The following is a 14,297-nucleotide window of genomic DNA, read 5'->3' as shown; positions in this document are numbered from 1 at the left end:
GGGTGTGGAAGTGCAAATAAGGAAAAAGGGGTTGACAGCCTTATGCATATGTATGAGCCTTAGTAGGCCTAAGCATAACTCGGGATAAAAGATATTGCCAGGTCTGTGTAGTGGGAGGGGAGAATAAATGTACGAGGGGATGCCAAGATGTCAACCACGGGTGGTGATGATGACAATGATGAGGAGAATAATGACTGACACTCCAGGGTCCCCCAGCAGGAGATGTGAGTGATACTGGTCATAGGCTAAACATTTTGCACTCTCTCTGTATCCGCTATTGTATTTTAGTATTTGTTGGATTGTTTATCTGTTTAGAGAATTTGTTACTAGAAGAACTTGTAATAAACTGGAATTGTTTCTTGTGTGCTCCTAGGGTCTTCTAATAATGATAATATTCCTGATACTCCGGCCCTCAGGAGACTGAATCTTTAACCAATACTGTCTAAGAGATTAATCAATGATCAATACACACATCCATCAATAAGGCTACATGTGTGTCCAGACAGGTGCACAGTATTTTGTGGCAGAGAAATCTACCTGCTAAGGGACAACCAACTTATCCGACGTCCCAGATTGAACAGCAATGGAAACTCTATGACTGACCAATGAAGATAAAAATAATTCTGAATTGCTGCTCCTTACTTGAGTACTGTACAGTCTATGCACTGACTGAGGCAGGGCTCCCATGGAAAAAATAGTATTTGATCATGTAGTTAAAGACTTTTCATAATGCATATGATTCTGGCATTTCCTAACTGCTGAATGCTTGACTTTGCAACCTTAATGTTCTTTTAACATAATTTTTTGTGTGTTTTACACAGACACAACCAATATTAGATTATATATACACATTTGCTATGTAGAGAGTAGATGGAGAGGGGCACGGCTTAGATTTGGCTCTGCCTCTCTCAGTGATTTGGGACAAACCAACAGTAGAGTATTTCCTGCTGAATGACAGGGGAACCCCAGGAAAGAATTGTGACTCAGATTTACAGAGATCAGTTTATGAACCTGATCCACCAGTTCACATATCATTTGCCATCATTTTAATCTCTGGAGGCTATTTTTACCTTTCACGCTCATAAAGACATGGCTGTCAGACTCTGGTATCATATCAGAGGGTTTCTTCAGATCAAGAACAAGGTTTCTAACTAGAAAAGAAGATGTGCATGAGAACTCTGTAAGTGTTATCCAGTACAATTTAATTTAAAAACATATCCTTCATACCAATATCTCACAATGCATAGCAGTTACAACAGAAACGTTACATGAGGAAGTTGTGAGAGTTCAGGTCAAGGGCAGACAAGAAGCAGCATGAAGAGCTGATAATAGTGGCCCTGATTCAGCAAGGTATTTAAGCATGTGCTTAACTTTAAGCACCTGAGTAATTGCAATGGAATTTCAGTATCACTACTTAGGTGCTTAAAGTGACATGCATGCTTAAGCACCTTGCTGAACCAGGGCCAGTAAGTGCTAGCATGAGAAACGTGTAAGTTATGAAGAAATGATTTTGAACAGCATTTTAAAAAGGGATCAGGGACGCAGAAAGATGTGTGAATGAATTATTCTTGATAGACAGTACAGTGTCAGCAAAGGGTTAACAGTTTTCTGGCTATGAAACTCTTCCAATGAAAGTCTCTCTCCACCAGAGTAGATTGCATCATGGAACTGGTCACCCAAATGCCCTGAGAGAAAGCTGCTTCTGTATGGAAATAAAACCCCCTTCAACTGCACACCCCTAGTTGTCACCTACCACCTGACACCGGAAACCATATGGGGGTCTCATTAAAAAAATTACAACCGATACTTGATGGGGACCACATCCTAAAAGAAATATTTCCTGAACCCCATATTCTGGCCTTCAAACAACCCCCTGACCACTCCAAGCTCATCATCAGAAGCAAGCTCCCCACAGATCAGGACACACCAACTGAAAGCAGCACCAGACACAAAACCTATAGACATATCTCCACTGCTACGATAATCAATACCCCCCACAATACACCTTTCAAGATGCAGGAGTCCTACACATGCCTATCATGATATGTGATGTACTTCATCCAGTGCACTAAATGCCAATAACAACCCCCAATAACAGCCATGTAGGTGAAACCATACAATCACTGTGCTCTTGAATGAACTCAGACAGAACACGATAAAAGACAAAAACACCATATCACCCATGGGTGAACACTTTTCACAAAATGATCACTCTATATCACACCTCTTCTCATCCTCAAAAGAAATCTGCACAACACCTTCAAAAGACAAACCTGCGAGCTTAAATTCATAGTTTTGCTAGACACTAAAACTCATAGACTGAATAGCACCACTGGATTTATAGCCTATTACAATAATCTGTAACAGGGGTGAACAAACCTGCGGCTTGTGAGTCATATGCGGTGCTTTTACAGTTAAAGTGTGGCTCGCAGAGCGACACCCCCATTCTCCGCCTACTAGACTGCGGGCAGAGACTCGGGGCTTCTGCCCAGCAGCAGGGTGGTGGGCCTTGGGGCTTCGGCCCCGTAGGAGGTGCCTGCTGGGCCTTGGGGCTTCTGTCCTGCAGAGGGAAGGTGGGGGGCTCAGGGCTGGAGCCCTGGCCGGCACGTCCGGCTCTCAAACCTCTGAAGATTATCATATGCAGCTCAGAGGGTCAGTACGTTTGATCATCCCAATCTATAACTTACTAACACTCCCCATGTCTCTCGATGGCTGTCAGACAGGATTTTACTGGAAACTTAGATTGTTTTTTTTAACTATATCTCCATTTTGTTCACAAGAAACAACTTTATTGACAACTGGAGCTGTGTGTGTGTATAATCGATATTTCGGTTCATTGGCCAAACCAAAAAAAACCCCAACCCTAAAATAATTCATATCAGATCAAAATGGAAATTTTTTGATTTTCTTGCCAAAACAAAAGATATATAGATTCAAGTCAAATGAAATGTATTATTTAGATTTTAAACATTTTTAACCACTTCTTTTTTAAATTAAAAGCAAGGAAATTTGGAAACACCAGTCACAAAACTAGAAAAGGAAGTGGTGCACTCAACTGAGATGTGTGAGACTGAGGGTCAAGTCCCATTCTGCCTTATCCAGAGCAATGATTTGAACTTGGGTCTCGCACCTCCCAGTTGTGTGCCCTAACCACTGAGCAACAGGGTACGCTGGGATGGGTCTTTCTCAGTCTCTCCTATTGAACATTCCACTTTGTACAACATACATTGTCATTGGAACAGGGATTTGAATTTGAGTCTCCCACATGCAAGCTCAAAAATTGTTTTTGGCTGAAACTATTCAGCAAATTTATGTTGAATTCTCAAATAGTTTCAACAGACCCAAAACTGCATTTTTTGGTGAAGAAACTATTTGTCCTAAAACTTTTTGCCTAGCTCTAGTGTCAACCAATTGAACTGAGAGCAGAACATTATCATGGTTTATCTAGAGGACAACTTGTGTATGTTTTCCTCTGCGAGCAGTCGGTCCCATTTAGGTTAATGAGACTCTTCACTGAGCAAGGGGAACACGATTTGGCTGCTGATTTGGAGTGAAATTTTATCAATATTAATTTTTAGTAATTTGACACATTCACATGTCAAATTATTTGTTTGCTGAAAAAGAGAAAAAGGAAATATTTTATGGCGGTAACTGTAGCTGTCTTGCTAGTCACTATCATTCTGGTAAACAAGGATTGGCAGTACAATTATTCTGAGCATGAAACCACAGAAAAGGGACAACAAACATCGATTTTCCAGGACAAAAATTTACTTAAAACATACAATAAATATTTCAATCAAATATTTCAGCTTATTTCCCGGTGCCATGTAACAGAGCATGGGGACAGGAATGTCACTTTAGATAAGTTCTTACACTTACCTCTGAAGCATCTGGTGCTTGCCACTGTCAGAGATGGAATCCAGAAGTAAAAAGAAAAGGAGTACTTGTGGCACGTTAGAGACTAACCAATTTATTTGAGCATAAGCTTTCGTGAGCTACAGCTCACTACATCGGATGCATACTGTGGAAAGGACAGAAGATGTTTTTATACACACAAATCATGAAAAAATGGGTGTTTATCACTACAAAAGGTTTTCTCTCCCCCCACCCCACTCTCCTGCTGCTAATAGCTTATGTAAAGTGATCACTCTCCTTACAATGTGTATGATAATCAAGGTGGGCCATTTCCAGCACAAATCCAGGTTTTCTCCTCCCCGCAACCCCGCCACACACACAAACCCACTCTCCTGTTGGTAATAGCTTATCTAAAGTGATCACTCTCCTTACAATGTGTATGATAATCAAGGTGGGCCATTTCCAGCACAAATCCAGGTTTTCTCTCCCCCCCACACCCCACACACAAACCCACTCTCCTGTTGGTAATAGCTTATCTAAAGTAATCACTCCCCTTACAATGTGTATGATAATCAAGGTGGGCCATTTCCAGCACAAATCCAGGTTTTCTCCTCCCCCCCACACCACTCCCAAAAAAACCCACTCTCCTGTTGGTAATAGCTTATCTAAAGTGATCATTCTCCTTACAATGTGTATGATAATCAAGGTGGGCCATTTCCAGCACAAATCCAGGGTTTAACAAGAACATTTGAGGAGGGGGGGGGGCTAGGAAAACAAGGGGAAATAGGTTACCTTGCATAATGACTTAGCCACTCCCAATCTCTGTTCAAGCCTAAGTTAATTGTATCCAATTTGCAAATGAATTCCAATTCAGCAGTCTCTTGCTGGAGTCTGGATTTGAAGTTTTTCTGTTGTAATATCGCAACTTTCATGTCTGTAATCGCGTGACCAGAGAAATTGAAGTGTTCTCCGACTGGTTTATGAATGTTATAATTCTTGACATCTGATTTGTGTCCATTTATTCTTTTACGTAGAGACTGTCCAGTTTGACCAATGTACATGGCAGAGGGGCACTGCTGGCACATGATGGCATATATCACATTGGTAGATGTGCAGGTGAACAAGCCTCTGATAGTGTGGCTGATGTGATTAGGCCCTGTGAGGGTGTCCCCTGAATAGATATGTGGGCACAGTTGGCAACGGGCTTTGTTGCAAGGATAGGTTCCTGGGTTAGTGGTTCTGTTGTGTGGTATGTGGTTGCTGGTGAGTATTTGCTTCAGGTTGGGGGGCTGTCTGTAGGCAAGGACTGGCCTGTCTCCCAAGATTTGTGAGAGTGTTGGGTCATCCTTCAGGATAGGTTGTAGATCCTTGATAATGCGTTGGAGGGGTTTTAGTTGGGGGCTGAAGGTGACGGCTAGTGGCGTTCTGTTATTTTCTTTGTTAGGCCTGTCCTGTAGTAGGTGACTTCTGGGAACTCTTCTGGCTCTATCAATCTGTTTCTTCACTTCCGCAGGTGGGTATTGTAGTTGTAAGAATGCTTAATAAAGATCTTGTAAGTGTTTGTCTCTGTCTGAGGGGTTGGAGCAAATGTGGTTGTATCGCAGAGCTTGGCTGTAGACAATGGATCGTGTGGTGCGGTCAGGGTGAAAGCTGGAGGTATGTAGGTAGGAATAGCGATCAGTAGGTTTCCGGTATAGGGTGGTGTTTATGAGTTTTCCTAACCCCCCCCCCCCCCAGACGTTCTTGTTAAACCCTGGATTTGTGCTGGAAATGGCCCACCTTGATTATCATACACATTGTAAGGGGAGTGATTACTTTAGATAAGCTATTACCAACAGGAGAGTGGGTTTGTGTGTGGGGTGTGGGGGGGAGAGAAAACCTGGATTTGTGCTGGAAATGGCCCACCTTGATTATCATACACATTGTAAGGAGAGTGATCACTTTAGATAAGCTATTACCAACAGGAGAGTGGGTTTGTTTGGGGGGGGTTGGATGTGTGTGGGGGGGAGAAAACCTGGATTTGTGCTGGAAATGGCCCACCTTGATTATCATACTCATTGTAAGGAGAGTGATCACTTTACATAAGCTATTAACAGCAGGAGAGTGGGGTGGGGGGAGAGAAAACCTTTTGTAGTGATAAACACCCATTTTTTCATGATTTGTGAGTATAAAAATATCTTCTGTCTTTTCCACAGTATGCATCCGATGAAGTGAGCTGTAGCTCACGAAGGCTTATACTCAGATAAATTGGTTAGTCTCTAAGGTGTCACAAGTACTCCTTTTCTTTTTGCGAATACAGACTAACACGGCTGTTCCTCTGAAACCTGTCATTATGCAAGGCACTGCATTTAGCCGTATGGAGTGGAAATCTATTAACTGCATGAAAAAACTTGTACAGATACAGACAGACATCATCTTCCTTTCCAAATGCAAACAGATGGACATCGTACCAAAAGGACTGAAGGTAAAAAATCCATTACAATCTACATACCACACAGACTATGCTGACAGCTTGTGCCACACGCTCTCAAAGAAACTGCAGAATCACCTGATCAACATCCTCTACAGCAAGCAGGGAAAGATAAAGAATGAGCTCTCAAAAATGGATACTCTCATAAAAAACCAACCTTCCACACAAACTTCCTCGTGGCTGGACTTTACTAAAACTAGACAAGCCATTTACAACACACACTTTGCTTCTCTACAAAAGAAAAAGGACACTAAACTTTCTAAACTACTACATGCCACAAGGGGCCGCAGCAATGGTTCCCTCAACCCACCAAGCAATATTGTTAACCTATCCAACTATACTCTTAGCCCAGCAGAAGCAGCTGTCCTATCTCAGGGCCTCTCCTTCTGCCCCTCCACTCCCACGAACATGATACAGTTCTGTGGTGACCTAGAATCCTATTTTCGACGTCTCCGACTCAAGGAATATTTCCAACACACCTCTGAACAACATACTAATCCACAGAGACCTCCCTACCAACACTACAAAAAGAAGGATTCAAGGTGGACTCCTCCTGAAGGTCGAGACAGAAGACTGGACTTCTACATAGAGTGCGTCCGCCGACGTGCACGGGCTGAAATTGTGGAAAAGCAGCATCACTTGCCCCAGAACCTCAGCCGCGCAGAACATAATGCCATCCACAGCCTCATAAACAACTCTGACATCATAATCAAAAAGGCTGACAAAGGAGGTGCTGTTGTCATCATGAATAGGTCGGAATATGAACAAGAGGCTGCTCAGCAGCTCTCCAACACCACTTTCTACAAGCCATTACCCTCTGATCCCACTGAGAGTTACCAAAAGAAACTACAGCATTTGCTCAAGAAACTCCCTGAAAAAGCACAAGATCAAATCCGCACAGATCACACCCCTGGAACCCCGACCTGGGATATTCTATCTACTACCCAAGATCCATAAACCTAGAAATCATGGGCGCCCCATCATCTCAGGCACTGGCACCCTGACAGCAGGATTGTCCGGCTATGTAGACTCCCTCCTCAGGCCCTACGCTACCAGCACTCCCAGCTACCTTCGAGACACCACTGACTTCCTGAGGAAACTACAATCCATCGGTGATCTTCCTGATTACACCATCCTGGCCACTATGGATGTAGAAGCCCTCTACACCAACATTCCACACAAAGATGGACTACAAGCCGTCAAGAACACTATCCCTGATAATGTTACGGCTAACCTGGTGGCTGAACTTTGTGACTTTGTCCTTACCCATAACTATTTTACATTTGGGGACAATGTATACCTTCAAATCAGTGGCACTGATATGGGTACCCGCATGGCCCCACAGTATGCCAACATTTTTATGGCTGACTTAGAACAACGCTTCCTCAGCTCTCGTCCCCTAACGCCCCTACTCTACTTGCGCTATATTGATGACATCTTCATCATCTGGACCCATGGAAAAGAAGCTCTTGAGGAATTCCACCATGATTTCAACAATTTCCATCCCACCATCAACCTCAGCCTGCTCCAGTTCATACAAGAGATCCACTTCCTGGACACTACAGTGCTAATAAACGATGGTCACATAAACACCACCCTATAACAGAAACCTACTGATCGCTATTCCTACCTACATGCCTCCAACTTTCACCCAAACCACACCACACGATCCATTGTCTACAGCCAAGCTCTGCGATACAACCGCATTTGCTCCAACCCCTCAGACAGAGACAAACGCTTACAAGATCTCTATCAAGCATTCTTACAACTACAATACCCACCTGCAGAAGTGAAGAAACAGATTGATAGAGCCAGAAGAGTTCCCAGAAGTCACCTACTACAGGACAGGCCTAACAAAGAAAATAACAGAACGCCACTAGCCGTCACCTTCAGCCCCCAACTAAAACCCCTCCAACACATTATCAAGGATCTACAACCTATCCTGAAGGATGACCCAACACTCTCACAAATCTTGGGAGACAGGCCAGTCCTTGCCTACAGACAGCCCCCCAACCTGAAGCAAATACTCACCAGCAACCACATACCACACAACAGAACCACTAACCCAGGAACCTATCCTTGCAACAAAGCCCGTTGCCAACTGTGCCCACATATCTATTCAGGGGACACCCTCACAGGGCCTAATCACATCAGCCACACTATCAGAGGCTTGTTCACCTGCACATCTACCAATGTGATATATGCCATCATGTGCCAGCAGTGCCCCTCTGCCATGTACATTGGTCAAACTGGACAGTCTCTACGTAAAAGAATAAATGGACACAAATCAGATGTCAAGAATTATAACATTCATAAACCAGTCGGAGAACACTTCAATCTCTCTGGTCACGCGATTACAGACATGAAAGTTGCGATATTACAACAGAAAAACTTCAAATCCAGACTCCAGCGAGAGACTGCTGAATTGGAATTCATTTGCAAATTGGATACAATTAACTTAGGCTTGAACAGAGATTGGGAGTGGCTAAGTCATTATGCAAGGTAACCTATTTCCCCTTATTTTCCTAGCCCCCCCCCTCCTCAAATGTTCTTGTTTAACCCTGGATTTGTGCTGGAAATGGCCCACCTTGATTATCATACACATTGTAAGGAGAGTGATCACTTTACATAAGCTATTAGCAGCAGGAGAGTGGGGTGGGGAGAGAGAAAACCTTTTGTAGTGATAAACACCCGTTTTTTCATGATTTGTGTGTATAAAAACATCTTCTGTCTTTTCCACAGTGTGCATCCGATGAAGTGAGCTGTAGCTCACGAAAGCTTATGCTCAAATAAATTGGTTAGTCTCTAAGGTGCCACAAGTACTCCTTTTCTTTTTGCGAATACAGACTAACATGGCTGTTACTCTGAATCCAGAAGTAGACGGGCCTAGCGTTCCCATAGGCAGTTCCTATGATCCTACTAGCCCAGATGGTTGTAAAGCATTTTGAAATCAGATTATTAGACTAAAAATGGTGGAAATCTTAAAATATAAAACCCATCTTGTAACTTACAATTATTATTAATGCAAATGGTCTCTTCTTCGGTACGTAGAATGCCTTCAGTCTGCACAATAAAGAAAAAAAATAGGTCAACCCCATTGCAAATTATTTCATACTGAGGACTTAACTGCTAAAAATGTATCATCTCTAACATAATATTGGACCAGTATATGGCAGCAACAATTTCATTTGGATAGAGATTTCTGATCCAATACAGTAAAAAGTACTTACAGTCAGCATTTCAAGTCCATAAATATACCAGCTGAACTGATTACTGATTTTTACTAGCCTTTTTGTTAGAAAAAGCATTTTTTTTCAGATGAAACATTTTACTAAAAACAAACAAGAAATGTGAAGCTTTGACATTTAGTTTTAGCCAGTGAAACCTACATCTACAGTCCATAGGAGGGCTTAGTTCTACACACACACACACGCTAGGCAAAGTGTCAATAAAGGAACTACATCTGGAATTAAGGTACTTTTCTTTTAACCAATTATTTTTAAAAAATAGTTAAAAGATACTGACCATGCAAAGCTCATACAAGTTACAACTGAAACAACTAATGGCCTTGATTAGAGTGATATGAGACAAACACCTGTCAGGGATGGTCTAGATATACTTCGTCCTAACTTCTTGCTAGTCGTCACGTCTTAAGGAGAACAATTTATCACCCTTCTCTTTATAACAACCTTCTATATGCTTGAAGACTGTTCTGTCCCACCACAGTCTTCTCTTCTCCATATTAAACAAACACAGTTTTTTCAATCTTTCCTTGTAGGTCGTGTTTTCTAGACATTTAATCACTTTTGCTGCTCTTCTCCGGACTTTCTCCAATTTGTCCACATCCTTCCTGAAGCATGGTGCCCAGAACTGGACACAATATTCCAGTGTGGCCTTCTCATTGTTGAGTAGAACCAAAGAATTATTTCTCATGTCTTGCTTACAACAGTCCAGCTAATACACCCCAGAATGTTGTCTGCTTTTTTTTGCAACAGTATTAAATTGTTGACTCATATTCAGTTTGTGATCCACTATAACCTTCAGGTCCTTTTCTTCAGTACTCCTCCCTAGGCAGTCATTTCCAATTTTGTATTTGTACAATTGACTCTTCCTTCCTAAGTGTAGTACTTTGCATTTGTTCATATTGATTTGCACCCTGTTCACTTCAGACCATTTCTCCAGTTTGTCAAGATCATTTTGAATTCTAATCCTGTCCTCCAAAGTGCTTGCAAGCCCACCCAGCTTGGTGGTATCTGCAGACTTTATAAATGTACTCTTGCTGCCATTATCCTAATCATTTATGAAGATACATAATTAGGAAGGCCAAAAAAGAATTTGAATAACAGCTAGCCAAAGACTCAAAAGCTAATAGCAAAACAATTTTTAAGTACATCAGAAGCAGGAAGCCTGCCAAATAACCAGTGGGGCCACTGGACAATCGAGATGCTAAAGGAGCACTCAAAGACAATAAGGCCATTGCAGAAAAACTAAATGAATTCTTTGCATCGGTCTTCATGGTTGAGGATGTGAGGGAGATTCCCAAACCTGAGCCATTCTTTTGAGGTGACAAATCTGAGGAACTGTCCCAGATGGAGATGTCATTAGAGGAGGTTTTGGAACAAACTGATAAACTAAACAGTAATAAATCACCAGGACCAGATGGTATTCACCCAAGAGTTCTGAAGGAACTCAAATGGGAAATTGCAGGACTACTAACTGTAGTCTGTAACCTATCATTTAAATCAGCTTCTATACCAAATGACTGGAGGATAGCTAATGTGATGCCAATTTTTAAAAAGGGCTACAGAGGTGACCCTGGCAATTACAGGCTGGTAAGCCTGACTTCAGCACCTCACAAACTGGTTGAAACTATAGTAAAGAACAAAATTGTCAGACACACAGATTAACATAATTTGTTAGGGGATAATCAACATGGTTTTTGTAAAGGGAAATCATGTCTCACCGATCTATTATAATTCTTTGAGGGGGTCAACTAGCATATGGATAAGGGGGATCCAGTGGATATAGTGTATTTGGATTTTCAGAAAGCCTTTGACAAGGTCCCTCACCAAAGGCTCTTAAGCAAAGTAAGCAGTCATGGGATAAGAGGGAAGGTTCTCTCATGGATTGGTAATTGGTTAAAAAATAGGAAACAAAGGGTAGGAATAAATAGTTTTCAGAATGGCGAGAGGTAAATAGCGGCCCCAGGGGTCTGTACTGGGCTCAGTCCTATTCAACATATTCATAAATGATCTGTAAAACAGTGGGTAAACAGTGAGGTGGCAAAATTTACAAATGATACAAAACTACTCAAGATAGTTAAGTCCCAGGCAGACTACAAAAGGTTCTCTCAAAACTGGGTGACTAGACAACAAAATGGCAGATGAAATTCAATGTTGATAAATGCAAAGTAATGCACATTGGAAAACATAATCCCAACTATACAGAAAAAATTATGGGGTCTAAATTAGCTGTTACCACTGAAGAAAGAGATCTTGGAATCATTGTGGATAGTTCTCTGAAAACATCCATGTGCAGCAGCAGTCAAAAAAGCGAACAGAATGTTGGGAATCATTAGGAAAGGGATAGATAATAGGATAGAAAATATCATATTGCCTCTATAATAAATCCCTGGTACACCCACATCTTGAATACTGCGTGATCGCCCCATCTCAAAAAAGATATATTGGACTTGGAAAAGGTTCAAAAAAGGGCAACAAAGATTATTAGGGATATGGAAAAGCTGCCGTCTGAGGAGAGATTAATAAGACTGGGACTTTTCAGCTTGGAAAAGAGATGTCTACAGGGGGATATGATGGAGGTCTATAGAATCATGACTGGTGTGGAGAAAGTAAATAAGGAAGTTTTATTTACTCCTTCTCATAACACAAGAACTAGGGGCCACCAAATGAAATTAATAGGCAGCAGGTTTAAAACAAACAAAAGGAAGTATTTTTTCACACAGTGCACAGTCAACCTGTGGAACTCCTTGCCAGAGGATGTTGTGAAAACCAAGACTACAACAGGGTTCAAAAAAGAACTAGATACATTCATGGAAGATAGGTCCATCAATGGCTACTAGCCAGGATGGGCAAGCATGGTGTCCCTAGCCTCTGTTTGCCAGAAGCTGGGAATGGACGACAGGGGATCGATCACTTGATAATTACCTGTTCTGTTCATTCCCTCTATGGCATCTGGCATTGGCTACTGTTGGAAGACAGGATACTGGGCTAGATGGGCCTTTGGTCTGACCCAGTAGGCCGTTCTTATGTTCTTATGATATTGAATAGAACCAGACCAAGGACAAATCCCTGCAGGACCTCACTCAATATGCCCTTCCAGCTTGATTGTGAACTATCGATAACTACTCTAAGTATGCTTTTTCAACCAGTTGTGCACCCACCTTATAATAGGTAATTGTAGTCATAGGTCAATCCCAGAATGAAGTTTCTTCTTTGTGCTAAATTCATTCTAGTCACTACTTTCTAGTGCTATTTTCTTCCTGAGGGTTCCATACACACAATTATGTGTATATTTAATGAAACAGAGACAGACAGAAAGGGAGCTATTAAATTTCTGCACCACAGCTGAGCTGATCAAATGCTGTTATACTTACCACAACTTTGAGGTTCTTCATAACACTATCACTGTGCCCAGAAATTGGGTCAAAAGCAGTAATGGTAATTGGAATTTCCCCTACAATGAGTGGAACTACTGAGAAATAGGCAGGCACTGCTGAGTTTCCCTTAACAGTTAGTTTCTGTTGGACCTCCTTTGTCGCTGTCCCTGCACTGCACACCCCCTCCACTGCGATCATCTTCACTGTAACCTATTGAAACAAGGAAATGCTTGTAATAATATTTATTACACCACTGCTCAAGGAAATAGATATCCTGACAGATATAAGTAATGAAAAGCAAACCTCAAATGGATCAGAGGTTCAGAGGAGCTAAGTGCCTATTGTGGCCACACAATGAATCATTATCAAAACCAAGAACAGAACTGCAATCTATTAATTCCCAGTCTGATTGCTAATCCATTAGACCATCTTGCCTCCCAGCTAAACCACTTAGACTGAGCTGCTTATTCAAAGATTGGGCTAACTGTACTCACCTGCCTACAGGAGGGATGTAAGGATAAATTAGTGAATATTTGTTTATTGCTTTGAAAACATGCAATATAAACATTAATGCTATTTTCCATTCGTCCCTGAAGCAGAGCCCAAAGGACCCCAGCCAAGTATGGCCAACTCAGACAATGTAGCTGAAACTTGACAAAGGAAGTAAGGATTGGTGGCTGGGTGATTTATATAGCAAACAGTTCAGCAATGTACTACAGTAACATTACCTTGAGATCTTCAGAAAGGTAGTTGTAGACAACTGCTTTTACTTCTAGTTGCTCGTACCGTTTAACTGAATATGGTAACCTTACTGATACAAAAAAATCTTTGAAAACCTTAAAGGTCTTGGGGTCAGCTACGCAGAATCCTGGTGGAGGAGAAAACTGGAGTTCAGACCCAGCAAACTCACGGTATGTTAGCTTTTCAGAGTGCTGTTAGTTTAGGCACTCATGAAGATGTTACATTTAAAAAAGAACAAATAGCTGTGCTCCTTTCTTGCCATTCAGAAACAAACATATGTCCAAATCTACCCTGCATCAAGCCCAGCATTGTGCTGGAAGTCCCGGGGAGGTCTAGGAGACAGATTCCTTCCCCAAGGCTGGAGTGCAGCAGCAGATCATCTCTGCAACCATGACTGCAGCCTCAGGCATGCCTACTCTACATGACCCATCAGATGGAAATTGCACAGCCATGGATGCACCAAACGGACCCTTCCCCACTCTGGTGCTGGTGGCCTGTGCTATGCAGCAGATCAGACTAGATGATCTGGTGACTCCTTCTGGTCTTAAATTCTATGACTATGACTCTAACGGAGTGAAATTCTATAGTGTGTGTTATACAGGAGAGCACACT

General features: G+C 42.0%; 1 protein-coding gene across 1 annotated transcript in view; it reads right to left on the bottom strand.

Moving 5' to 3' along the window:
- Positions 1–14,297, bottom strand: part of LOC311510582 (complement C4-like) — a 94,612-nt gene that overhangs the window by 44,289 nt on the left and 36,026 nt on the right. The window contains exons 20-23 of the mRNA XM_084610351.1: positions 13,673–13,812; positions 12,942–13,154; positions 9,337–9,388; positions 1,071–1,151 (exon numbers count right to left, since the gene is read on the bottom strand). Of these exons, the coding sequence (XP_084466477.1) occupies positions 1,071–1,151; positions 9,337–9,388; positions 12,942–13,154; positions 13,673–13,812 (486 nt within the window). The remainder of the gene's footprint in view (positions 1–1,070; positions 1,152–9,336; positions 9,389–12,941; positions 13,155–13,672; positions 13,813–14,297) is intronic.

The sequence above is a fragment of the Lepidochelys olivacea genome (assembly GCF_965140295.1).
Source record: "Lepidochelys olivacea isolate rLepOli2 genome assembly, chromosome: 1".
Classification (NCBI taxonomy): Eukaryota; Metazoa; Chordata; order Testudines; family Cheloniidae; genus Lepidochelys; species Lepidochelys olivacea.
This window is presented reverse-complemented; position numbering and strand designations above follow the sequence as displayed.